The following is a 26,373-nucleotide window of genomic DNA, read 5'->3' on the forward strand; positions in this document are numbered from 1 at the left end:
TCTCAGAAGATCAGGCATCGTGTGAGTGTTTATGATGTACTTGTCTTAGAGGTAAGATAGCTGCCAATTTATTATAGGCTCCATAAGGCATCTACACAAATAGCTGTGACACAAAGCAAAAAGTGGCAGGTGCCATAACAGAGTATGGTATAAGGTCAACCAAGGCCGAAGAGCCTAATGGTTAAAAGCATGAGATTTTTCATAACACCCGGGTTCAAATTCAGGCTGTTAGATTTGACCGTGTCAGATTTGAATAGACATTTCTCCAAATAAGATTTGCAAAAGGACAATAAGCACAAGAAAAGACGCTCAACGTCGTTAATCCTGAGGAGAATGCCAAACAAAACTGCGATATCACTAAACAACCCACAAGGATAGCTAAAGCAAAAAAGACAAATATTGGCAAGACTATCCCATAGAGAAACTGAAACCCTCATGCTTTGCAGGAGGGATTGTAAACTTGGTATAACCACTTTGGAAAAAAACACTTCGATAGTTTCCTAAAACTTTGTAAACATAGAGTTACCCTATGACCCAGTATTATACCTAGGAGAGAAATGGTATAATACTAAGAGAGGATTGAAGACCATGCCCAGACAGTAACTGATACACCAGTGTCTTAACAGCATTGTTCCTAATAGCCCCCAAATAGAAACAACCTAAATGTCCATCAGCTGATGCAGTATCTTGATACCAAACAAAACAAAAAACAAAACAAAAAACACATGAAGTACAGGCACAGGCTGTAATATGGAATAACCTTGAAAATGTGATGATAAGAGAAAGAAACTGGTTGCAAAGGACCACACATTGTATGCTACCATCTATTTGTTCTGGAAATGTAGTTTGTTTCTAGAATAGTCAAGTCCATATAGACAGAAAATGCATTAGTGGTTGTCGAGGTTGCCTACTTGAAAAGATTGAATTGAATGGTATGGGAATTATATCTCAATAAAGCTGTTCTTTAAAAAAATTCAGACTCTGCTCTTGGTATTGGTCATTATCTTCTGTAATATAGGGCAGGTGACAGAGTGTAACATAAAGAGCAAGTGTGAGGGTGAAATGAGAGATTGTGTGTAAAATCTTGGCACAGCAGCTGGTATAGTAATTGGTCAATAATTGATAGTGATGATGTTGATGATGTTCCTTAAACATGGGTCCTTTCTTCTGTCCATCCCGACGCCTACTGTCGGTGGTGCTTTCAGCAAAATGGGCTGCGGATTCATGATGACCTAGGATGCCTGAAGACTGACCCTTTCCCTAGCCCTCTCAAATCGTATGTGCCTCTGATGGAATAGCCTTCTGGCTCTGATATCTGTTATTTATTTCTTAACTAATATAACTGAGACCTTGCTCAAGATGTGCTCATGAAAAATTACCCTTTTAATGGTGGAGAATTTAATGAGAAACTGGATTATCTACTGCATAAGTGCCCTTCATACAAATTAGCTTGGCCCTGGGTCCTAATCTAAATTGGGCTCCCTATTTTCCTCTAAATGGCCTAATATTTTCTTATTAATCTCTGCCCTTGTTCACCTGATCTGGCTCTGCCTCCTTATGAAGCATCCTCCTTGGTAGAGCTCTGTGCTTTAACAAATTCTTCTTAAGGCTGTCTTTGTATCTGGCTCATGGACAATTTGGGGGACAGTGACGTGGAGGCTGGAAGCTATGTGTTCCATCTTCAAGCTGTCTCTCCAGTGGAATTTTAATGCTGCCAGTGTATTGGGTGTCAACAGATTTGGGCCAGGTGAATTTTGGTACAACGTAAAGATGGGGAAGTGAGGTCTAATGAGAAGCAACTAATCACAGTGATTAAGAGAACAGGCTTAAAAACACAGAACCCAAGCAAACCCATACACCTGAGCTTTGGCATCAGCCATGTCTGGGTTCAGGTCCCCCTGAGTAAGTTTGGACAAGTACTTGGCCTCTTAGATGTTTAATTTAGATTCTCATTTATAAAACCTGGATAACAGTACCTACCTCTAGGATTACTTCTGAGGTTAAACAAGTTGGTGTATACAACATGCATTGTACAGAACATGGTAAGTGCTACCTGGTATGGTTATTATAAGCAAAGCTTGGAGAAGTTCCTAATAGTGCACGGGATTTGATTAGTGACTGAAATAGTGTCATAGGTTGAAAAGGCTGAGATGGTATTTGTGGTGGAGTAAGATAACCTTCCCAAGAAATAGAGTAAGCCATAGGCCACTCCTCTCCAACATTCCATGGTAATGCAGGGAGAGCTGACTTGTAGTCCCAGCCCTGTTGTTTGGATAGATGTCTGTACAGGGTTTATCATGGCAAATGTCCCCTTTGTTCTTAGCTTTTTAATCTTTGACATCTGCCCTCACAGAACCCTGAGGCTTAATTTTTACATCGATTATAGGTTCTGACTAATCATCCATATGTTATATCTGCTTTGTGGAATATAATTCAAAGGCTTCACTATACGAGGAGTCAGCAAGTGTACAGTGAGAAAAAGCATCAGCTGGAAATTAGGGGTCTGGCTCTGCAGACATTTCTTTGTGCCCTCCTTCCTTCGGCATTCTATCTTCTATTCTTTCACTAGGCTGGTAATAGTGGCAGCAGCTGCCATTTTCTGAGCATTTACTATGTGAATTCATGCTCCGCACATACTATCTCCTATAAGTTACTATTCACAATGAATCTGAAGGTGGATATTTTATCCACATTAGTCAGATGAGGAAACCGAGGCTGAGCAGACAGTTTAGTTGGCTTTCAAGTGAGAAAGCCATGATCTGAATGAAGATGTCCAACTAAAGCCTGGTACCTTCTTACACAACCAGCACAGTGCGCATTTACGCATTTTTATTTTCGGTCGCCAAAATCTTGAGCTTATAGGGCCCCAAACTTAGTCTCATACATCTGTTGCAGTGAGTTATAGCGTCTGGCACAGAGGAGATGCTCAGTAAGGGATGATTGAATAGATGAATGAAATGCAAGTTGTGTTTTTTTTTTCAGTAGAAAAGCACTATGCAGTGATTAATCATTGCTGGGTTTTTTTCCCTCTATTTTCAGCTGAGATAATTCTCAACTCCACATTATGAAAGGCCTTAGTTTGCAGATCATATAGATAGAGGGAAGTAGTTAGCTCTAATGTGCTCAGCTCAAAGTTTCTGACCAACGATGGAAGGCTTGATGGAGGAGATATTGGAAGTTGAAGTTCATGATGTTCCAGGAGCTGAATATTGGAAGATCAGGATGCTCCAGGTTTTAAGAACCACATGTGCAATGCCTCGTCCTGTGACAAGTTATATGAAAGCTTGATGATATTAGAAATTTTAATTACTGTGTATTCATCTTTTTTTTTTTCTGATTGTGTGAACTTGCACAAGCTCCTTGAATTTTTATGACCTTCATCTTCATTGTCTAGAAAATGGATATGGTTGAGTTTTTATGAAGAGTGGGAATAAAGTTTATAAAACATCTCCAGTGAAACACTCAGTTAACAGTAACTTTACTGTCCTTTTTTATATGGATGTATTTGAACTTCTGGTTGACATATCTTAGCAAAATATTATGTTAATAATTGTTGAGAAAGGCTGTTGCGGAATATGGGCACACCATACCATGTAGCCTATTTCTACACACACATGAGTTAGCAGAAGAGATATTGTAAAACCATTTCTTTGATAATTGTCCCCGGGTCATTAGTTGATACAAAGCAATTACTATGGAGTCTCACTATAAAACAGCCCATGGAATTGGGTGTAAGAGGATCTTGGACCCCGGCCAAAGTCATATTAAATGCTGGAAATGCCAAAGAGGCTCAGTGCTAATACTATTGTAACCAGAATGTCAGACATGAACTCGATGGGTGATTATTATTTGTTGAATACCTAGTATGCATCAAACTCTGTATTGGGTGCTTTACACGTGTTGTCTGATTTAATTATCTTCATGCCCCATTGGGGTTGGTTATTTTTAACTCTGTTTTATTTTATTTTTCTCTTGCCTGAGAAAACAGGCTCAGAGAGAAGTAATTTGCCTCTGGATTTAAAATGATAGAGCCAGACCTTGCATCCAGGAGAACTACCATTCTTGTCTACTTAGTCCAGTGATTTGACTTTCTCAGAACATGAAGTGAAACCAGAGACCAAATCTTGGCCCTGTGGATATTTAAAGACGATGGGACCTGAGTACTTACCTGCCTGAACCATGCTTTTCTCTGTTCTCAGGTCAGGATCGCAGTGAAGCCACTTTGATAAAGAGGTTTAAAGGTGAAGGGGTCCGGTACAAGGCCAAACTGATCGGGATTGATGAGGTTTCTGCAGCTCGGGGAGACAAGTTATGTCAAGATTCCATGATGAAACTCAAGGTACCGTGCAAACAGTTTACTTTCAATATTATGGGTTTAATAGGACTGAAGGAAGGAGGTGATTATGATCATTATGGTAAAACTTTTAACTTACTCGTTTATTAGTAAACTACTTGGTTCACTGATGAAGCACTGCATGTATTCATTGGGAAGAGAGTTCAGTCATTATGGGGTGACTACTGGGGATTCTTTGCTGCGCCCAGTTCTGTAATTTCTCCCATCCAAGTAGTAACCAGGCCTGACCCTGCTTAGCTTCCGAGATCAGACGAGATGTAATTTCTGAGCATATCACATTTTATTCTATTTTATTTTCATCATGCAATGCCTGCAAAAATAAAAGTTAAACTGTGAAATTTTATAGTCCCTCAGATTTTAGGACTCTTTACCCCTTTGTTATTTTTGAATACATTTTAAATATTTTACCGTATGATAAATAGGGAAAAGATGTTCTGTTAAGGTAAAAGCTAATTTTATTCATTCTATTAATGTTTCCAAACACTTCATAAAAGGAATACATTCTTTAAAGTAATACATAATAAGATTTGGAGATTTGGAGATTTGGAGAGAGGTTTCTGACTGTAAATGTTTAAAAAAGGCTTTTTTATTGTGAAACTTAAGGAAGAAATTGGGAAGAGAAAGACACAAAATAAGAATACTGTGTTATTCAATGGCTTTTAAAACATGAAAAAGGGCATTTTTTGTTCCTGTGTTCTGACCTTCATACAGTCTTTATTTCATTTTTTTTCAAAAGTGATTTATAATATTAGAAAAACAAATGACTTAGCAGGAAGTCCGCAAAAATACTTTATGCATCTAATACACATAAGTTAAGTATTTTCCTGATTGTAGAATTCACAAAATGTTCAGTCTAAGGTATTTTGAAAATACAGAAAAGTATAAAGAGAAGAATTGAATTTGTCTATAATAATTCTACCACACAAGGAAAATCAGTGTGTAACTTACAATGTCTTTGTATTCGTATGTATATTATATAAATTATAAACATATGTAATACAATTGGAATGACTATTTATATAGTCTTACATTTTTTTCCCTCATCTAATAACACATTATGAGAATTTTTAAATATCTTCAAATAGTTCCTCAGGACATAACTAGATCAATATATATATTTTTTAATGTAAGAAAGAAGGAAGAAAATACAAGTTTGGCCAAGTGCCTCAAAGTACAAAGGAGGACAGTATCTGTAAAACACCCCCTTCATTGCCTTTTCTTTCCTATTTGCTTAACATATCACAGCTATTATTTTTATTTACGCTATACAATTTTTCTCCCCACTTTAACATGTGTTACAGATGCTAGGTATCCCTGTAGTATGGCTGTAGGAGTCATCATTTTTAAAAATCTTAATTTTCTAAACAATGTACCAATGATTTTTTTAGCTGTTACATAAGCAAGCTTTATTTTATTTATTTTTAATTTTTTTTTATAGTTTTTTTTTATTTTTGAGACAGAGAGAGACAGAGCATGAGCGGTGGAGGGGCAGAGAGAGAGAGGGAGGCATAGAATCTGAAACAGGCTCCAGGCTCTGAGCTGTCAGAACAGAACCTGATGCAGGGCTCGAACCCATGAACTGCAAGATCATGACCTGAGCTGAAGTTGGACACTTAACCAACTGAGCCACCCAGGCGCCCCAAGCTTTATTTTAATAATTATTTATCTATCATAAGGTATACTAGAAAAAGTTACCAAAATCATGATTTCACTGATTATCACCTTGGAAAATGTTAATGTGTTCTTTATGTTCTCTTTTCTTTTCTAATTAAGCATTGTTATGAGATTTTAGGGCAGTCCAGTAATGAGTTCTCTTCTTTTGTTTAGGTTAAATCTGATTGATAAGTAGATAAAGGAGTCTTACAGGAGGGAGCCCCTGGGTGGCTCAGTGGGTTGAGCATCTGACTCTTGATTGCTGCTCAGGTCATGGTCTCCGGGTTCATGGGATCGAGCTCCACACGGAGCCCCGTGCTGTCAATGTGGAGCCTGCTTGAGATTCTTTCTTAACCTCTCTCTTTACCACTTCCCTTTAAAATAAATAAATAAAATTTTTTAAAAAGGCAGGCTGACGGGAGGAATTCTAAATTCCAGTCTTTTAAGTGATAAATGCCTGGCATGGAGGATGTGATGGGGATTCATGGCTACAGTGGACTTCCTTGAAAGAGACAGACTGTTCCGCTTAGCTTGTGTATTTGGATGCCTGTGGCCCTTCCTATTCCCTCCAAGCCCCGTGCTGCACTAGAGCAGGATGTGAGACCCACGCGTGCAATCAGACCAGAGTGCCGCCCCTCTACCAGGGGCAGATTGCAGAGAGAGCCCAGAAATGACTGAGCCCGGAGTCCTCAGCTTCTCTCCAAACACGTCTGATAGAGCCCTGCCTTCCTCCCTAGGGAGACCCTAGTCAACAATAGGGACGAAGGCCAGGATCTTGATTTTTGCTGAAGTGCCCCCCCGCCCCCCGACTTACTGACAAATGGAGATCTGCACCTGGCAAATATTAATTAAAGGACATCAGAAAAGTCTCTAGTGACCTGGTTCTCACGCAGAGCCACAAGTAAGTCTGCTAAGTTGCTGATGCTGCTCCTCCTGGCTTCCTGGTAGCTCGCTGTTCACCAGGCGTCAGTCACAGAGCGCCTCGTTGGCCAGCTGCCTTCGTGGGGACACGGGAGGCCTAAGCAGCTTTGAGCAGGAGTCTGCCTGCGCTGCCTGAAGGTTCGCTGTGAGGAGTAATGTTGGGCCAAGCTAACCGGACCAGGCCTGCTGATGACTGCTGACCTTGTGCGTATGTGTGAGTTACCTACAGTGGAAGTGCCCCATCTGTCACCCCTTATAACCGCAAGGTCCCCAAAGCCCTGAGAATTTGTCCTGGCCATAACAGGCTCCTGAACTTGTTGAGGGATTCTTGGTTCCCAGACCATTGTGTTTCATTATTTGCAAGTTGCCAAGAAGAATGTTGACATTTCAGCTCCCAGTGGTTTTTCTTTAAGAAACAGAAATATAAATGATCGATTCTCCATTTGGCCACCTGCCCAGGAAAAAAGAGGCAGAGAAGTACGAAATGCCTGTTAGTCTTGCGAAAGGCCCACTTGTTCACGTTAGGGCATATGAGGGAAAAAAAATCTATTTTCCTTTGCTAGACTCTTTGAGGCTGATACCTTTTTCCTGTTTTAGGGAGTTTTCTCTTGGACTATAAAGATTTTAGGGGGAATTCATGTTTTGAATATGAGTGGGCCATCACTGGTCTTCCAGCAAAACACTACCATCATCCTGTTTTAATTTAGAGTCAACAAAAGCATTTCCCCATATATTCTCTCTTTTGATTTTGTGAGGTAGATATTAGCCTCCTTGTTTTATACATAAGAAATCCGGGGTTCATAGAAGTTAAAGGATTTGCCCCAGAACCTTCATTTAACCTGTGTTAAGTCCAGAATTCAAACCTAGATCTCTGGATGCCCAGTATTTGATAAGACACAGTTTAGTGCTAATTATATTTTGTTTTGTGTCTGCATTTAATTTACCTTGGTTCCTCAATGAGATTTAAAGCCCAGACCAGTAAGTTACTACCCAGTACCCACACATCATCGACGTACAAAGTAGTCAACTTTCAGAGACGTTGGGCAAAACAATGGTGGTTGAAACTCTAGAAGGAAATGCAGTCTCCCAGAAGCTCTGTCTAGATGGCTAATTACAGAGCTTTAAACAAGTCAGTTGGGGTCCTATAAGAAGCAGAGCCCACCCTGGCTAGGTCAGACGCAGACACGTTAGTGCAAGAGCTACTTACAAAGGGTAGGTAAGGTTAAGTAAGATAACAAGGGATGGTGAAGCTCCCAGAAACCTGGCACAGTGCAAAGCTCTCTCCATACTAGGAAGAAATATATATACCAAAGCCCAGGGAGAGCAGGATTGAGGAGGAAATCCCTTCCCTCACCAAGCAAAAATATAGTCATTGCCAGAGATGTAGTACAAAGAAGGAAAGGATGTGGGATGGAATACCTGGCCTCTCTCTCCATCCAAACTCTGATCCTCTGCCTGTCTTGCATTGGTGGAACCTGGCTGGAAGCCAGAATTTCCTGAAGCCCAGAGGACCAGGGAACGCAGTCCATAGGAGCCAGTTCACTGGGCATAGAGCAGAATAGAGACAGATATTTAAATTAGTTTTTCTTTTACCTCCGCTGGGAAAAGTGAGACTTAAGGTGATTGTTTGCAGGGTTTGTATAGCTGATAACTGGGAAGGCTGAGATTGGAGACCAGCTTCTTTAAATCACGGAATGTTCTGAAATAGCATTGTAGGTTTTAAACCATTCATGCCTAAAGTCTGTTGTGTTTTCCTACTGCTTTCCAGGATGCATTGAGATCACAGCCATTCCTTACGTGCATGCACCATGCTGGGTGAGGTCTCTCAGAGCCCTTGCCTGTGCTTCACCTTATCTGAGCCTCACAGCAACCCCAGGGCTGGACAGAGCAGCCAGTTAATCCTGCCTGACATGCCTGACCCTTTGTGTGTCAGTTCCTTCATGGAGATGCTACCTGTGTGTGACTCCCTTAGGGATGCCAGTGTCCGTCACTTCACACAGTGCCTAGCCCATGATACTACTTCAATATATCATCCTTAGTGCCAGTAATAATTATAACTGTTATTTACCGAGCTCACCCTATGTGCAGCACACTGTGCTAAGTGCTGTTATGTGCATAATTATCTTTCAATATCTTAATACCCTCATGAGGTAGGAAATGTGATTATTTTCATTTAAAGTTCCTCTTCACTATTGAGTCTGGAAGCAAGCACCTGGCTGCTTGCACAACACTTTTGAACTATCTGTACTTCATTGTGTAGTCTTTTTTTTACCACCTATGTTTTCCCAAAAGAGCTCTTTAAAAAGATTATCAACAGGAGTCCCAACATTGGACTCTGAAAGATCACTGTTTGAATTTTCTCTGTCTTATTAGTTCCTTGAGGTTTAGGGAAATCACTTGAAGCCTTGGCCTTGTGTTTCCTTATATGTAAAACCAAAGAGATACGTTTTACTTCCCAGGATTATGGTATGGGCTAAGTGAGATGATATGTAGGAGAATTAGTAGCACATATAGTAGGTTCCCAAGAAAATGCTTGACTATATTTTCCAGATTCCCAACAGTGACTTATTAAGTCAGGTGGCTAATGGGAGGCACAGAGCCCCAAATGACACCTTGCATCTACATCTTCTAACTCCCCAGTCCGAGCTGTCTCTCAGAGCTCTGCTAGTTCTGCGTACCATCAATGAATAATCATGTGGGGAGATGAGACCCTCAGGTGTGCACTCTGGTGACAAGCTTGCTTGGACTTAGTGCAGTGTTTTAGAGCTTGACTCACGGTCCTGTCTCACAGGAAAAACATGCTTGATGAAATTGGAACTTTATTTCCCCGTAGACAGCGCTGCATGGATCGTCCTTCCCTCCTTCATCATGTAAAGCTACCACCAGTAGCCCAAGCAGAAATGCTCCTGGAACATGAGTGTTTGTTCTTTCCATCCTTTTTATCTACAGCTCAGTTCTACCAGGGATTTCCTTGATGGCTATGGGGAACCAGGAAGCAAAGGTGGGGGGCATGATCTGGATGGTACTACTGTGTGCCAGGAATTATGGCGCTTGGATGTCACAGTAGTTCTGGAGGCTAAGGACTGTTATATAGGACTGCTTTAGAGATGGAAACATTGAAGGTATTCCTCATGATCAAAGGTGTTACCCTCTCACCACCATGGGCTGTGATGTTCTCACCTAAGAGGAGTTAAACCTTAAGAAGGAAGGGCTCCTCTCCCTTCTGATAGTGTCCTTCCAGCCCTTCCATTTACGATTTCTTGTTTTCCTTTTGTGTATGACTGGATATCTGAGGTGGGCAGTTCAGCTGTATTGGGGTGGCAGCATAAGTTAGTTTATTCCAATACCAGGCCAAGAACACAGCATTCAAAGTGAAGTTTCCCTAGGTTCCACATTTGGCTCACCCACTCCCTGAGTGAGGGTCACTTCTCCTTTTGAGTGCCTGCTTGATGCCAGCTCCATTCTTGATACAAGGCACAAAGAATGAATACAACAGAATTCCATGCACAAATGAGCTTTTGTTCTATTGGGCAAAGGTATGAACGAATAAATATGTCAGATGGTGGTAAGGGCCAATGAGGAAGAGCAAAGCAAGGAGAAAGAGTTAGATGCAGTTTGGCAAAGGGGCAGGGTTCAGAGATGGTGTCTCTTATAGGGTGACATTAGAAATAAGAATTAGCCCTGGGGCTGCAAAAGCATACTGTGGGGGCACCTGGGCAGCTCAGTTGGTTATGTGTCAGCTCAGGTCATGATCTCACAGTTTGTGAATTCAAGCCTTGCATCAGGCTCTGTGCTGACAGCATGGATCTTGCTTGGGATTCTCTCTCTTCCTCTCCCTCTCTGCCCCTCCCCTGCTCATTCTCTCTCTAGCTCTTGCTCTCTCTTTCTGTCTCAAAATAAACTTTTACAAAAAGCATTCTTTGGCTATTCCCCCCATGTTCCTTAAAATCACCCCTCAGTGGATTCATAGTAAAGCAAACTGCACACTGAGCACTCCTAGAAACCTCTAACTAGGCAGGGCAGATACCCAGACTTAGCTTTGGGGGGTGAGTCACTCCCTTGAAGTATTTAAAGGGCAGGCATTGCAGGAGGGACCTTGGGTCGATGTGCTCAACCCCGGAGGGGCTGAAAAGAGCAATGCTGGGGTGGATTACAGCAAGAGATTGTGGCTCGCTAGAAAGAAGACACCGCATAAAGGAATAAGTGCTCCCTGTACCAGAAGTCTAGTCTGGAGAGCTGTTGTAGCCCCAGCTCTCTGCCAGCCCTCGTACCACCCCAGCACTGCCCAGCCCCACCTCCCAGCCATCGTTTTCCTCATCTGTCAGCTGGAAACGTTAACGTTTTCTCCAGCTCTTACCTTCCGTACGTCTGTAAATGTGTAAGTGGCGCTCGAGAATGATGGGTGACAGAAGAGAGTAATTTCCTAGTGGTAGGTCCCCAAACAGAAACTGAACTACAGAGTGCAAGGGACAGTCATTCATTTACAAAAAGAAGTAAATTTTCATGACCTCCCTGCACTGTTTCAGGCTACATACCTGTCATGTATTTTCATTTAATTCTCTCAACCATGCGAGGACAACATTTACACTTGAGGAAGTGGAAGTGAGAATTAAGAATTTGTCCAAGATCACAGAGAGCCAGAAGCATAACCCAGCTATTCACAGGGCACAGAACATTTCCAGTGACCGCGCTGGGGATAACCAAACAGCCTCAGGGGGACGCCAGGTCGCCGTTCCTCATGGTCACCCCTGTTACTAACACCGCAGGTTCCCTCACTGAGGTTCTGGATGTGCTGTTCTGACTACAGCACAAATGACTTTTACCACCTGGAAACATGAAATCATTATTATTTTAGACTTTTCTACTCCTAAAAGCCCAGAACTAGAACTGCTGGTAGTTGGACTTAAACTTGCGTTTAATGCAAGCTAATAGTGATGAAGGGGCTAGAAGCTTCAAAACACCTAATGCAGGGCTAAGAACTCCCCCGCCTCAAGGGTAAATCCCTTGAAATGTACTTACCCTCTGAGTTGAACCCTAATGTGAAGCCCCTGCTTACCTGTCACTGGCCACCACAGAAGCTAATTTAAAAAGCAAGTGTCTTCACTCTTAACTTGCATCTTACCACTTTGGGAGAACTCTGGATAACACATTCATCTCAGAGTGATTTACGGAGTGCCTCTTCCCTCCAGGGACTATCCTGGGCACCAGAGATAGAGCAGTGAGCAGAGTAACCTCTGCCTTTTGTGATATTTACCTTCTCCTTGACTTATATACATACAAAAAGTTTGGAAAAGTGGGAAAACAGCTGTATTGATAAATGGAATGCATTTGGTAGCTCTTTCCTACCAAAAAGGGTAGAGGAAAAAGAAAACGTGTGGGGTTAAAATGGCAAACCATAAGCACATAACTATGATGATTGTGTTTTTTCTAAACAAAGATGAGACATGCAGCCTGGTAATGGATTTTATTTTCTTGTATTTTCTTTCTGATCTCTAAAATTGATTACTATGAAAACTTTTCCCAGAAGTATAAAAATAAAATCACATTTAGGAATATATTCTGTGACTCATCTTTACTTAAAAGATTAAAACAGGGGGCACCAGGTTGGCTCAGTTGGTTAAGTGCCTGACTTCATCTCAGGTCATGATCTCGCAGTTGGTGAGCTCTAGTCCCGCATCGGGCTCTCTGCTGACAGCTCAGAGCCTGGATCCTGTTGTGGACTCTGTGTCTCCTGCTCTCTCTGCCCTTCCTCAGCTTGTGCTCTGTCTCCCTTTCTTTCTCAAAAATAGATAAACATTAAAAAAATAAATTAAAAAGGATTAAAACCATATCCAATATGAAGCCCTGCAAAATATTATTAATAGCAGGATCATATTGTGTTTATCTAGGGGTTTTGAATTCTGAGCCAAATTCAAAGTACAGGCACAAAGTAGGCATCCTGTAGATTGTGGGTAGTCACGGGTTCAGGTGTGTGTTTTATCCAATGTTAGACACCGTATTAGGGTAAGTATTACCCTAAACTGTCAAGAAGAGTCAAACACATTGGGCGGGGAAGCATGGAAGAGGCGAAGGGAGAGGAGTGTGCATGATTGGTGGCATCAGTTGATGGTATCTGACATGCCTTTGGGAGGGAGGGAATCTTCAAATGAAAACACTCAAGTAAAAACAATGTCCTTCCTTTAAACAGGGCGTTGTTGCTGGCGCACGTTCCAAAGGAGAACACAAGCAGAAAATCTTTTTAACCATCTCCTTTGGAGGTATCAAAATCTTTGATGAGAAGACAGGGGTAAGTAAAAGAATCACATGGCATTGTGAAATTGAATCCATTGACAGATGTGCCCTTAAAAGCCTCTACTCTCTGGGCAGGAATATCAAACAAGCATAAAAACACATAAAGCGACTGACAAACTTGATCAACTGTGATCGTCCATCAAAGGGAGGCTCTTCCCTGACTTGGCCACAGTGTGACTGCACAGTGTTTCTTACGGTGTGATTGCAATAAAAGTGTCACACAGTCCTGGTAATCTAATGGGAGATTGATGGGCTCTGAAGAGGGGTGGGTAATGTGACAGTTTACGTTACACTTCTGTTTGTGTTGGCAACTTTAATGACATGCATCCTAGAGGGAGACCCATGAATGTCTTTCGACTTGGTCAAAGCATCCAGACTCTCCTGAGTTTAACCTGTGCCACCTTGCAATTGCTGTAATCAAAAAGAACAAATGAGGTCTCAATCTTAGACAAATCTGTCACTGTGTGACGAGGAAATGTAAGGGCTGATAGGTTTGTCTAACCTGTCAGAGAGGCGGTATGGTGTGTGTTTTCGTCGGCCCCCAGCGAGAGTCAGCTCCCTCATTCATCCGCAGCAGTAGAACAGACATGTGTACACCCATGTTCATAGCAGCATCATTCACAGCAGCCTAAAGGAGGAAGCCACCCCAGTGTCCATTAGCAGATGAATGGGCAAACAAGTTCGGTGCATGCATCCAGTGGAAGGCTGTCCCGCAGGAAGAAGGAAGCAAGTTCTGACTCCTGCCAGTCCATGAATGAAATTTGAAGACATTAAACAAAGGGAAATAAGCCTTAGTTATAGCAGGATCATATTGTGTTCATCTTGGGGTCTTGCATTCCGAGCCAAGTATCTAGGCAGAAAGTGGGCGTTTTCTCGAGGATACGACTTATTCGTTGACACATCCAGAGAAATGAAATTCATAGAGACAGAAAGGAGAATGGTGGTAGTTAGGGCATACAAAGAGGGCGGTACGTGATGAAGAGTTAGTGTTTAGCAAGTGCAGAGTTATAGTTTGGGAAGAAGAAAATGGTGCTCATGACGGATGGCCGGGGTGGCCCCACAGCAGTGTGAATGTACTTTACGCCACTGAACTGTACCCTGAGAAATGCTTATAATGGAAAATCTTTACTATAGAAAATAACTAGTGATACTAAGTCTTCTTTTTGGGTTGCCTACTGTATACTAAGCACATATCATCACCTTACATACATTATTCACATTTGCCATCATAGCAGTATTATGGGAAATTAATAGTAATAGCTACTTCACCAAGCACATAATATGTGCCAGACATTGTTGTAAAGCCTTTGTAAGTACCAATTCATTTAATCCTCACAGCAGCCCCGTGAGATAGAGAGTATTATTCCCTCTGTTTCATAGTTGAAGTTATTGAGGAGAGAAAAGTATTGAGTAATTTATTGACAGTAAGTATTGGTTGAGACAGGATTAGAACTCAGATAGTCTGGTGCATGAGTATTTTCACTTAACCTTGATGCCTGTTATCTCTCAGAATAAGTGACTTTCCAAGTTACCTACCATGTAGGAGGCAAAAGTGGGACTTAGCCTCCTGTTGGCCCCATTCAGTATCAGGGCAGTTGACCTCTGTATTAAAGAGAAAGGCAGGCTTACCTGGGGATGCCTTGGGAGAAGCGAGTTTAGAATGAGGGCACCAGCACCGTACTAAAGGAGCTTGAATGCAGCAAGATTAAGAGCCTAATGAAAACCTCTCCTGCCTTAAGAAGAGTATGGCTTCTGTAACCAGGGAAGTTTTTCCTTTTCCTGGGTAGACTATAATTTGGAGACCTGTGCTCAAGTATGAACCTCACCTTTGAAAAAGGACATAGGCAAGTCAAAGAGTGCAGGCAAGTAGGGAGTGAATTAAGCCAAACAGAAGGCAGGCAAGACAATTGGATGACTAGAAAATATGTTGAGCCAAGACTTCTCAACACAGGTGTGACTGCGTGGGATCCCACGTGACACACAAGAGTCAGAGAGCTGCAGGCTTGAAACTGGCAAGATGTCACTAATCCCTTAGCATCTTTATTGGAGGAAGACAAGTCATGTGGATCAAACCTAACCGAGAGATTTATATGTCCTAGTAGTACGTCATCATCTCTAGTCTTTTCCCAATATCTCATCTGCCTGCTACTATGACAGCTGGTATAACCAAAGGGGCAGGAGTGAGGCGTAGTATCAGATGTTTCATCTTGCCCAGGGGCCCTTTTCTGGGGTGTTGCTGCTCCACCATGTAAGCCACCATCACATAAGCTGTGCCCAGGTTGTTAAAATCCCTATCACTAAATTTTAACTAGTGAAGAGAGGTAGTTCATATTCTTGACCTAGATCTAAATCCTCAGTCACGGGTGGCTAAACTGGCCCCAAAGAAGGATACCACCAAACTCTCTAATGCTATTTTTGATTCTTCAGCTGGACACAAAAGAGGACAACAGTAAAATCATGATTTCAGCTCAAAGTCATTTGACTTTGTGGGAAAAATGTCAGATCCCTGTTGAAGAATCAGTGGGAAGGTGGAGCTAAATGTTTTGTCTGGCTTCCTTCACTCCAGCTCTGTTTGATTTACATTAGGCTCCCGTAGCATCTGGCTTCTGCAAGCTTCTTAATATACTCCACACAAGCCTAGAGAAAACTAGTAGAAAGGATTGAACATGTTAAAGCCTGAAGCACAGACAATAGGGAGCAGGACACCCCATATTAATAGCATTCATCTCTCCAAAGAGTTGTGCAATAGAAGAAGGAGCTGACTTGTTCTGTAGTACCCAGTAAATAGAACCAAGACCTACAGGGGTTTCAATGAAGCAGTTTTGTTTTCTGAGAAAGAGGAGTTTTCTACCAGTCAGTTACAGGCACCACGTTTTGTGCCGATGAGTTTACCATCACTTAGGGGGCATTCAAGCAACTACCATAAGATGGGGAAATCATCAAGTAGAGGACAAAGTGTTGAACAAAGTCACATCTAAATTGAATCCTAAGACTAGTTTTAAAATTTTGTTTCTTGGGGGCACTTGGGTGACTCAGTCAGTTGAGCATCTGACTCTTGATTTCGGTTCAGGTCACAATCCCAGGGTCCCAGGATCAAGCCCCTAAGCCCCATAGCCCATGCTCTGCATGGAGCCTGCTTATGATGTTCTCTCTCTCTCTCTCTCTCTCTCTCTCTCTGTCTCTTCCCCCCCCCTTTGCTCCTCTCCCCACTGGCACTTTCTCTCTCTCTCCTCTCTGAAAAAGAAGAAAGAAAAAAACTCTGTTTCTTCCTTAAAGTCATCCCTGTTGATGTGATTTATCTTCAGATAAGTGGAGGTTTTTCAAACTCCTTTGGAGATTATGAGCAGGAACGGTTTACTAAACCTTTGTTGTTGCCCAGCATGGGACCAACTGAATTGTGCAGGATAGGAGTTTAAGTGAAGTATTTTGTCCTACATATCAACGAAGTGAAAAACTGTTTTTTTTTGTCATTTGGAATGATAAATTTTAATTGTTTATCATATCTAAAGTATTCCTGCTCAAGCTTGACTGTGTTTTTTTTTTCAAACCAAAAAAAGAAACATTTGCAGAACGTGACAATAGCTAGAATTTTAAAATCCAGAAGCTGTCAAAAATGTTTTGATCCCAATTAAAGAGACCCTTTGCAGCAATTTACACCTTGTCTTGAATTTCAAAGGGTTCTTGATCCCAATCCTTACACAAGTACATTCTGTTTCATTATTAGCATGTTTCAGGGAATAAATCAATATTGAAAAGCTGTTCATATTTTCAGATATCTAGGTATTGATAATGTGTCAAAGAGATCAGTGAGAAAGCAGGAAATGTCATATATAATAAACTCATTGGTAATAGTAGACGCAGTAGCAAATCTGGAGTAGAAGTAGTTTCATATCAGGCTAATTAAGTCCTCAAATCAAACCAGTGGATACTGAGGCAAGAGTGATGTCACCTTCATTTCGCAGATAAGGAAACAGATTTGGGGAGTGTCTCTGACTTGACTGTAGACTCAGAACAAACCTTCCCGTTTCAAATCTTCTGTCTTTCCAGAGAAACTCATGGACTCTGTCTCCCAATTAACAGTTTTATTCCATAGAATTATGGTCATTTTATGCCATAAAAATTATAAATATTGCAGGACCCTGACAATACATCTGTTTTTCACGGCAGAGGACGGTCGCCTGCATCAGCTTTTCAAGATGATGTAACATCTTGTTCCCATACTCACTTGTTCAGTTGGTTTAGCCAGCCCTGATTTGGTTCTATTACATGTACCATTTGAGATATGTTACAGTAATTCTGTAAAGTAAGTGCCATTATCATTACCATTCTCCAGTTGAGAAAACTGAGATGCAAATGAAGTCACACAATCATTAAGTAGCAGAGCTGATATTCAAACCCAGGTGCTCTGGTCCAGAATCCTGGATGCTGGTGAGATAGCACTAACAATAACATACCTGCTTTGGGCGGTTACGACAAAAATACCATAGAGGAGGTGGCTTATAAACAGCAAACACTTATTTCTCCCAGTTCTGGAGTCTGAGAGGCCAATATCATGGCCCCAGCAAATTCAGTGTGGGGGGAGAGCCCATGTCCCCAGAGGTGGTGCCTTTTTCCTGCCTGTCCTCACATGACAGAAGAGGTCAGGATGTTTTCTAGAGCCTCTATTATCAGGACACTAATATCATTCATGAGGGCTCCACTCCCATGACCTCCTCACCTCCCAAAGGTCCTACCTCCTAACACCATCACATTGAGGGTTAGAATTTCAACCCATGAACAGGCATTCAGACCATAGCAACATCAAATTTTATAAATGGTGTTCTTTTACATATATTAGAGCAGGTTCAGTATTCTCCCTGTTTTATTGTCACCATTATTCATTTTGATTCTGATGACCTTTCCTGAGGGAAGGTCCAGGGAGTGCAGTTACAGCTGGAACGGTCTGCTGGATGGAATGTTGGCACTGTAACCAGGCTGCAGTTAGGCCCGAGCAGATTGGATGCCTCTTATATGCCATGTGATACTCTTTCCTGCGGATTCAAAGATGAAAGAGATGTGGTCCTTGCCCCTGAGGTGTTCACAGTCTGGTTTGGCCAGGCTCACAAAGTGAGCTGAGAATTGCCATTGCCAAGGTACAGTGGTGAATGCAGTTGTTAGTACTCCAGGGATTAAGAACAAGCTTTGCCTAGAATATTTAGGAATTTTTCACGGGAAAGGACACACTGCCTTGGCAGTGGAGGAGTAAGTTATTAGAGAGGACCNAAAAAAAAAAAACAAAAACAAAAAAAACCCCCAAACAAATACTATTTATAAATGCACACAGGTCTTAAAGAGAAAGATACATGCATTCATTCTTCTCTGTAGAAAATAAGTATTGAGCACTTCTATAAATACACAGATGAGCAAGGCTGTATCATTTTGTTCATCGCTGTGGTCTACCTTGTTAGCATAATGACTCCCTCATAGTAGGGGCTCAGTAATACTTATTGCACAAAAAATAAATGGACTCAGTGATTAAGAATCAACAATTCTACAAAGGACAACTAGGGCATAGCAGGGGAGAGGTGGAGTTGACCCAGGATTGAATATTGTCCCTCATAATATAGGGGACATGGTGCTTTAAATGCACTGGTTGCATTTAAATTTCAGGGCTGATTTAATAATTTTCTCTTCAGTGAAGACCAGATGCTACTTTATTTGTATCTCATCAAAAACAGGATTATTCCTCCTTCAATTTGAAGTGGATGTTTTGCCTGGGGCTTGGGGAGAGCAGCTGAGGGAAAGGAAGGGAAAGTGGTTCTGGGGAGGGAGACCGGGAAGGGAAGAAGATAAAGGTGCTGTAGGGCAGGATGCTGGGACCTGGGAGTCGGTCGGGCATCCCTGTCATCCTGGGCGCCACTGGAGCAATACCCAGAATTCTCACAAGACTACTTACAAACTAACTTGTAAGCTGGACAGTATGGTTCACAGCATGATTTTGTGTGCCTGTCTCATTTGATTCCCAGCAGTGCCGGAAGGTTTTATTGCCCCCTTTTACAGCTGGGACTACTAAGGTACAGGTAGAATAAGTGGCTTGCCCATGGCCATATGTTTAGCAAGAATTGAATTCAAATTCAAATTTTATAATGCCTGAGCTTGTTTTCTTCCTTTGACTCCAGAGATTCTTCACTTCCCTGGTTCCTTCCCTGTACTGAGTGTTTTGGAACTTTATGTAGGCGTTGTATGGTTACAACTTTTGCCAGAGAGGGCAGTGATGCAGGAATTTGTTAGGAGCCAAGGATGGTAGCCATTCTGTAGAGGACAGGCCAGTTGCACACCACGAAAGTGTGTCTGTGCTATACGATTTTCAAATGTCTTACGAGACATTCCTGTAGACAACATACCTACTTATAATTAAATGAATCTAAAACCTAACTCTCTCTACACAAAAACAAAGTATTTTTGTTTCATATCCATAAATACTGAAGTTGCCAGAAATGCACCTAAACTGCAAGAAAGATGTACTTTGCTTAGTTGGAACCCCATCAAGAGTTGTTCCTCATTTTGGAAAACCATACCATAATGCTCTTTGTGTCTGAGTCACCCACATGGCACTGATGACCCAGCGTCAAGGGTACCTGTCATGTTCGCTACAGCTCAACTCATTTGGCCCTTCCTTAAAAATGTCAGATGTCAAGAAAAGAACGTCAACAATACTGAATTGAACATTTCTGAAACCCAAATTTATTCATTATAAGAAAATGTAAACGTACAGCAGTGTTATATTCTTCTATTGTAGTTGTAAGTGAGCGTTTATTTGTAGACATTCACATTATTTTTTTTTCTCAGAAATCATCTTTCATTTCTTCAGGTTATAATTTAGGACATTTTGATGTGCTTCAACTTTATATGTGTAGGTAGTTTGATTATATAATCATTTGTAGGTAATAAAGGAAGAATTACAAAATATTTTTTATAAAAAGATGTTTGGTCAGACAAGATTAAGAACCCCTTTCTAGACCATGACACCATTTTCATTGATTCTTATTCATTCATTCATTCATTCATTCATTCATTTATTCATTCCACAAGTGCTTATTGGGTGAAAGGGGAATTCTTCTTGGTGGATAGAGATGAACCAGCTTGAAACGTTTCCTTTGAGGAACTTCTGGCCTTGGAGGTAAGACGTGTATAAGTAATTTAGAAGCTCAAAGCAAGGATAATGAACGTGATAAGAGAAAGATGAAAATTACCATGAGAGTTTAAAGGGAAAAAATTATTTCTTCTCTCTGAAAAATATATATGGAATGATTTAGGAAGAAGGGGCTTAAACTTGAAACCTGCGACAGGATTTGAAGTTGGGGATATTAGAGGGCCAGTGTCCAGGCCAAGGGAATGATGGGCAGTGTTTACTGAGCCTGGGTGTCAGGAAAGTCATGAAAGAGGGTAGACATGGGGAGGAGTGAGATGTCAGTCGTTCCAGATCTGAGGATGTGTTATCCGAGGATGTCAATGAGAGAGAAGATGGCCAAGGTAAGCAAGAGCTAGACTGTAAAGCCTGGAATGTCAGACCAAAGGGTTTTGGCTGAATCATGCCCCTTATATCCTCAGTTATTATTCGCTGTACTCTGTGTCCCTGAAGCTGCTCTAGATACACAGAAAAGTAGGTACAGTGACTATCAGGCCACCCCGAGTTCTTAAGATGCTTTTATGTAATTCAGGAAAAGGTGCCTTTATTTAAGACTCATTGCCCTTTGCTGGGAAACTGTTGGTGTAATAAGCATATACATTTTTGATCACTGTGGTGTGCCTCGCTCCCCTGGAGGCTATGCAGTATATATGTTGCCCACCTGTATGTAGCAGGTCCAGGAGTATCATTGACGGATGCACAGAATGCTGAGGGTACCATCCTGCCATTTCCTGCACTGCCAACTTTCATGCTGCCCAGCTTTCATGATTTTCTCAAGGCAACCACTCTGCTCAGAATCCCCTTTGCCCTTCTTCACACAGTAAATATCTCATGAGTTCAGTGTCCAGTAATGTCAGTAGTGATACCAACAGCACAGCACAACATTTAGATTTATCAAGCCCTTTCTCTGGGCCAAGTCCTTCCTTAAACTAAGTGCTTTATGCATTTCATCCTCTGAGCAGGATTCATATAGGGTGTGTCTGAATCCACAGCCCACATTCCTTGCCAGTGTGCTATCGGCACCAGAGAGAGTAGACATAATGGAAGGAACATGGGTTCAAGACCCAGACTATTTTGGATCTTCTCCTGACCAGTTGTGTGATTGTAAAGCAATTTTTCTTAATGACCTTGTGCCTCTTTCACTCATCTGTAAGATGGGAATGATAAAAGTACCTATATCTTAGGGTTGGTGCAAGATTAAATGAGGACTTAATTTAATCCCGTAAGACTTAGAATAGCACCTGGTATAATACAAAGCTCTAGATACTAAATAATATTATATTATTACCTGCATTGTCCCTTCTTTTATCCTCTTAGCAGAATTAAGAAATCCTTTGGTAATGCTCCTACAGCTTCCTCTGCTCTCCCTGATCATAGCACACCCTCATGCACCCATGAGACTACCCTTACACGAGGTGCCTTGTGTCATCCATTGCTACATCTGCAGGGTCTCCCATAAGCCCTGGCATGTGACAAAAGTGCTAGTTGGACACTGAACGAAGGAGGGAAGGCAATCAGGGAGGGGTAGAACAGAAGGGAGGGAAGGAAGGAACAAGGCGATAATAAGTCAACTCATAATGAAATGCTGATCACCTGCGCCAGATTGCTTGATGGAGACCAAGATGCTACATACCAAAGATGCTCATTTTGCCATGCAGGCAGTGAGTACAGAAAAACCAGTGTCTGTGGCTCAGCGTTAACCCAGTCCTAGGCTGTCATGGGTGGAAGGTCCCTTGTACGTTGACTAACCTACTCATTTACAAATGACAAAACCTAGAACACAAAGAGAAGTGATGCCTGGCACCTTCCAGCAAATCATAGGGCACCTAGGATTGAACATCCCTCGGGGCTTGCCGGGATCACTCTCTGACACTCACAAAACAGGAAGTAGGAAATGTCATCTTCCTTCCCTCTGCCTCCTTATTTTGCCTTTCTTTTCTCTTACAGTCTGTTCCCTCTATACCGTTTCCACGCTCTCTGCTCCTTCCCTTCAGTTTTTCAGGCTCCCGCAGCCCCAGATCCATTTTAATATCAAAGAGACTGAACGTCTAAGGGGAAAAATTGGCTCTCTGTATGTTTAGTGTCTTGTTGGACGATATTGGATTTTAATTTATCACAATAAAGAATCAATTTATAGCTCAAAACCAACATATTTTTAGAAATTGGTACTGTCAGGAAGCTGTCTCTGCAAGATAATTTCTACAGGGCATAATTCATGACAGGGAAAAAGAATGTCCCTATTACCCTGGAAAGTGAGACCATCAATGTTTTCGAGCAGATTTGGTTAACTCAGAAATGTAATATCTTTCCCTTAATGAATCATTTTATCGTTTTTAGTCTTTAAGGAGGTAAAGAGGTAACGTTTTCTGTGCTACCTGCGTGTACATGCTTGGTCTCCTTTCTTTCAATCCCCTGAGAACTCAACTAAGAGGGTGTTGTTATTCCCATTAAACAGATGAGAAAACTGAGGCACAGAGAAATTTAGGGACTTACACAAGGCCAAATATGGAACCCGTTGCAGAGCTGGGAATTGACTCTAGCATGGCACAATGGGGAAGCCCATGTTCTCGCTAGTTCCTGGTGTTGGTATTCCTCTCCTTCATGGGTATAGTTAGGGCCCCTGGTAAGCAAGTGATCACTCTTTGCTCTCCAGTGGGGGAAGTCAAACTGTGTTGAGGGTTGTAATCATGCATGTTGACCTGCTGTCATCATGTGACTGAAGGGTCACCATCCCCACTTTGGGCTTCTGAAGGGGTATGGGAGCCCCTGGTCTCGAAGTCACAGAGCCTAAATATGCAGTGGGACTTCGGGTGCGGCTCATCTGCTTGCTTTCTGGGTCTGAGACTCTGTTTCCTTACCTGATGGTCATTCCACAGACTTTTTTTTTTTTAATATTTTTATTTATTTCTGAGAGAGAGAGAGAGACAGCGCAAGCAGGAGAGGGTCAGAGAGAGGGAGATACAGAATCTGAAACAGGCTCCAGGCTCTGAGCTAGCTGTCAGCATAGAGCCTGACGTGGGGCTCGAACCCACAAACCGTGAGATCATGACCTGAGCGGAAGTCGGATACTTAACCAACTGAGCCACCCAGGCGCCCCTGGTCATTTCACAGACTTTTTATTAAAGGTCCAGATAGTAAACATAGTGGGCCATAGGGGCTCTCACAATGATCTCATTTTGCCATCCTTCCGTGAAAGCCACCTCACACAGTATGTAAACAAATGAGGTTGGCTGGGTTCCAATAAAACTTTATTTGTCAGAATAAGTTTCTAGTTCACGAGCCATACTTTGCTGGCTCTGTTCTGGACGATTACGAGGGATTCTCCAAACTTTCTCATTCTCATGCCATGGTGAACCCTATGGGAGAGCAGGCTGAGCACAGTGGCTAATCTCTGGCTCTGCCTCACTGCTCTTTCGTGGTTGACCTTTGGGATGGGATGCAGAAGTGTTTGTTAGAAACTTTGAAGATAAATATTCAGCTCTGCGGAATCGTATTACTTATTACTACCATTTGTTGATCACTAATTGCCAGATGCTGTGGTAAGTGCTTCCATATATTTTTCTCATGGAATTCTTACAGTCCATCTGTTATATTTTATTATCATTTTACAGATGAAGTAACTGGAATTCAGGGAGGTTAGGTCACTTAACCAGGATGACTCTTAAGTTTTTGTCTATTTATTCATTCAACAAATATTCATCGAGTACCTACTATGTGCCAAGGAGTATTCTCAGGGATGTGCATACATGGGTCCCTACCTTGTCGAGTTTATGTTTTAATGTGGGGAGACGGAGAAAAAGCAATAGATGTATGTAAATCATATATTCTGTTCGAAGGCAGTCAGTGCTATGGAAAAGGAAAACCTAGAGCAAGGTCAGGGCATTTCCGTACTACACTTTGTCCTTGCACAGGGGCCTGTAGCATACGTGCATTGTAAATCACAAATATTAACGTGCTCTGGGAGCCTCCTGTAGTTTTAAGGGTCAGCTGAGTAATGGAGAAAGACACTTCTGAAAATTCTCATGCAAATTCCAGAGGCCGTTACATTTGAAAAATCAGAGCTGTCCTTTTGGGTGTTTCCACTTTTATTTAGATGGCTGATTGCTTCCTATGGGGTCTCCTGTTTATTGTTTTTCTCTAGCACGCATTGCTTTTAAATTTTAATTTAAAACCCATTTCTGTGGCTGTGCCATGGTTGCTTAATAGTTACTTCTCTTTGTACAAAGATACTCCTTACCAGAGCCATTTGTATCGAAAGGGTGATGCTGTAATCAGGCTCAGTACTGATGTGATGGTTCTTTGTGCCTCTCTGGAGTACTTCTTTGGGGCGGCGTCATGCGGAGCAGCATTAATAGTGCTGGTACAGTAAAGGGATGTGCCTCCTAGGAAGTGAGAGATGGGTCAATGTGAGAGCCCCATTCAGCCTTCCTCTCAGGAGAGAGAGCTCTGCCTGGGGAAACAGGCACAGTAGATACTGTGGCTGCATGACCAGTGGCATGGAAAGAGCTCTGGGTTTGCTGTGAGAAGGCCTGAATCAGAATTGTCACTCAGCTAAAGAAGTGCAGGTTGAACTGTAATGATTACAACAACAGCAACTACAGTAGTGATACACTGTCATTCAGGATGCCATTGTAAGTGCTTTATATACATCTTCTTTCATGCTTTGATAAAGCAGTGAATCTCTTCCTAGCCCGGCGTTCTCCTCTCGAGTATGAAAGCAGTAATTAACTAGCCAATCTTGATAACCAGCCTGCAGAATAGAGGTATTATGTCTTGTTTGTAAAAGATGACACAGAGGTTTGGAAAGGTGTGGCGAATTGCCAAGATGTCTCAGTTAATAGAGGGTGCCCTGTGCAGCACAATATTTAATACCACCCCGTGTTGTTGGCCAAAATAAGAAAACGGGTATGTGAGTAGGTCAGATGTTACCCGGAACAAAACTACTTCAGTGTTCAATGATATCCTGGTATAGTTGTCATCATTTGTGCTATAGTTACTGTGTGTGTGTGTGTAGCATTAATAAGATGAATCTAAGGTCTTCCCATTTTTATATCTGATAGTCACTCTCACTCTTTTCCTGCACCTTTCCCCACTTTTCTACAGACTGGGAACAACCATGCTAGGCATTTGCATTGCTCTGTTGCTTGCCAATATGAAAAGTGGGGGGAATTTTAAATAAAGAAACAAACAAAAACGCAAGACTGTGAGTAATTTGCAGTCAGGGCCCGTGATTTGGCCATTCTTGTATCTCCCACCTGTGGCACATGGTAGGCTTCCAGCAGATGTTCGCAGACATGCGCTGCATCCCTCACTGTTAAGTCAGCCATCCTCCGATTCACCTAACTGTGAATCTAACTGTACCCATCCCAAACCTTTGGCCATTGTGGTGGCATCCGAATTCTATCAACACTTAATCTGGCTGAGACTGAAAACACGATCTCCTTCCGCTCTGGCGGTGGCCTTCAATGACAGAACACATTTTACTCAAGCCACGTCTGTCCTTCTGATGGCTCCTTGAACTTCTAGATGAGTAGGAGGTTACGTAAAATGTGTTACAAGTTGCATGCAAGGTATTAAACCTCACCTTCTAGTGTTATTAATGACCTTAATGCATAGGTACCTTGTTTCCCCCATTTTTCTTTCTCTTTCCCTGCACCTAATATGTCTTTATCTTGCTCATCCCTGTTCTCCAGTGCTCCTATGTATGTAAATAAGTCACTGTTTTTCTATTGCCATAGACATTTCCAAGGACATTATCAAGAACCCCACTATATATAAGATATAAAGTATAACCTGCTATAAAAGAAGTAAAATATACAAATTGAGGGGAAGTAAGATCTAATTGGGAGAAAGGAAAGGAACATTTATTGAGCACCTATTGTGTGTTTGCTGCAATACTAATATTACCAGTTAGGAACTCTTGCCTTCTTCTACCCATTCTATGCTCTGCCAGAACAGGGAGTTTTCCCTAAGGGAGAGAGACCCT

General features: G+C 41.9%; 1 protein-coding gene across 1 annotated transcript in view; it reads left to right on the top strand.

The window, feature by feature from the left end:
• The window catches only part of DAB1 (DAB adaptor protein 1), a 282,513-nt gene that overhangs the window by 132,047 nt on the left and 124,093 nt on the right, over positions 1-26,373 (top strand). Inside the window, exons 2-3 of the mRNA XM_039238907.1 lie at positions 4,200-4,339; positions 13,116-13,214. Coding sequence (XP_039094838.1) covers positions 4,200-4,339; positions 13,116-13,214 — 239 coding nt within the window. The remainder of the gene's footprint in view (positions 1-4,199; positions 4,340-13,115; positions 13,215-26,373) is intronic.

The sequence above is a fragment of the Hyaena hyaena genome, unplaced genomic scaffold (genome assembly GCF_003009895.1).
Source record: "Hyaena hyaena isolate Hyena2069 unplaced genomic scaffold, ASM300989v1 scaffold_5, whole genome shotgun sequence".
Taxonomy (NCBI): Eukaryota; Metazoa; Chordata; class Mammalia; order Carnivora; family Hyaenidae; genus Hyaena; species Hyaena hyaena.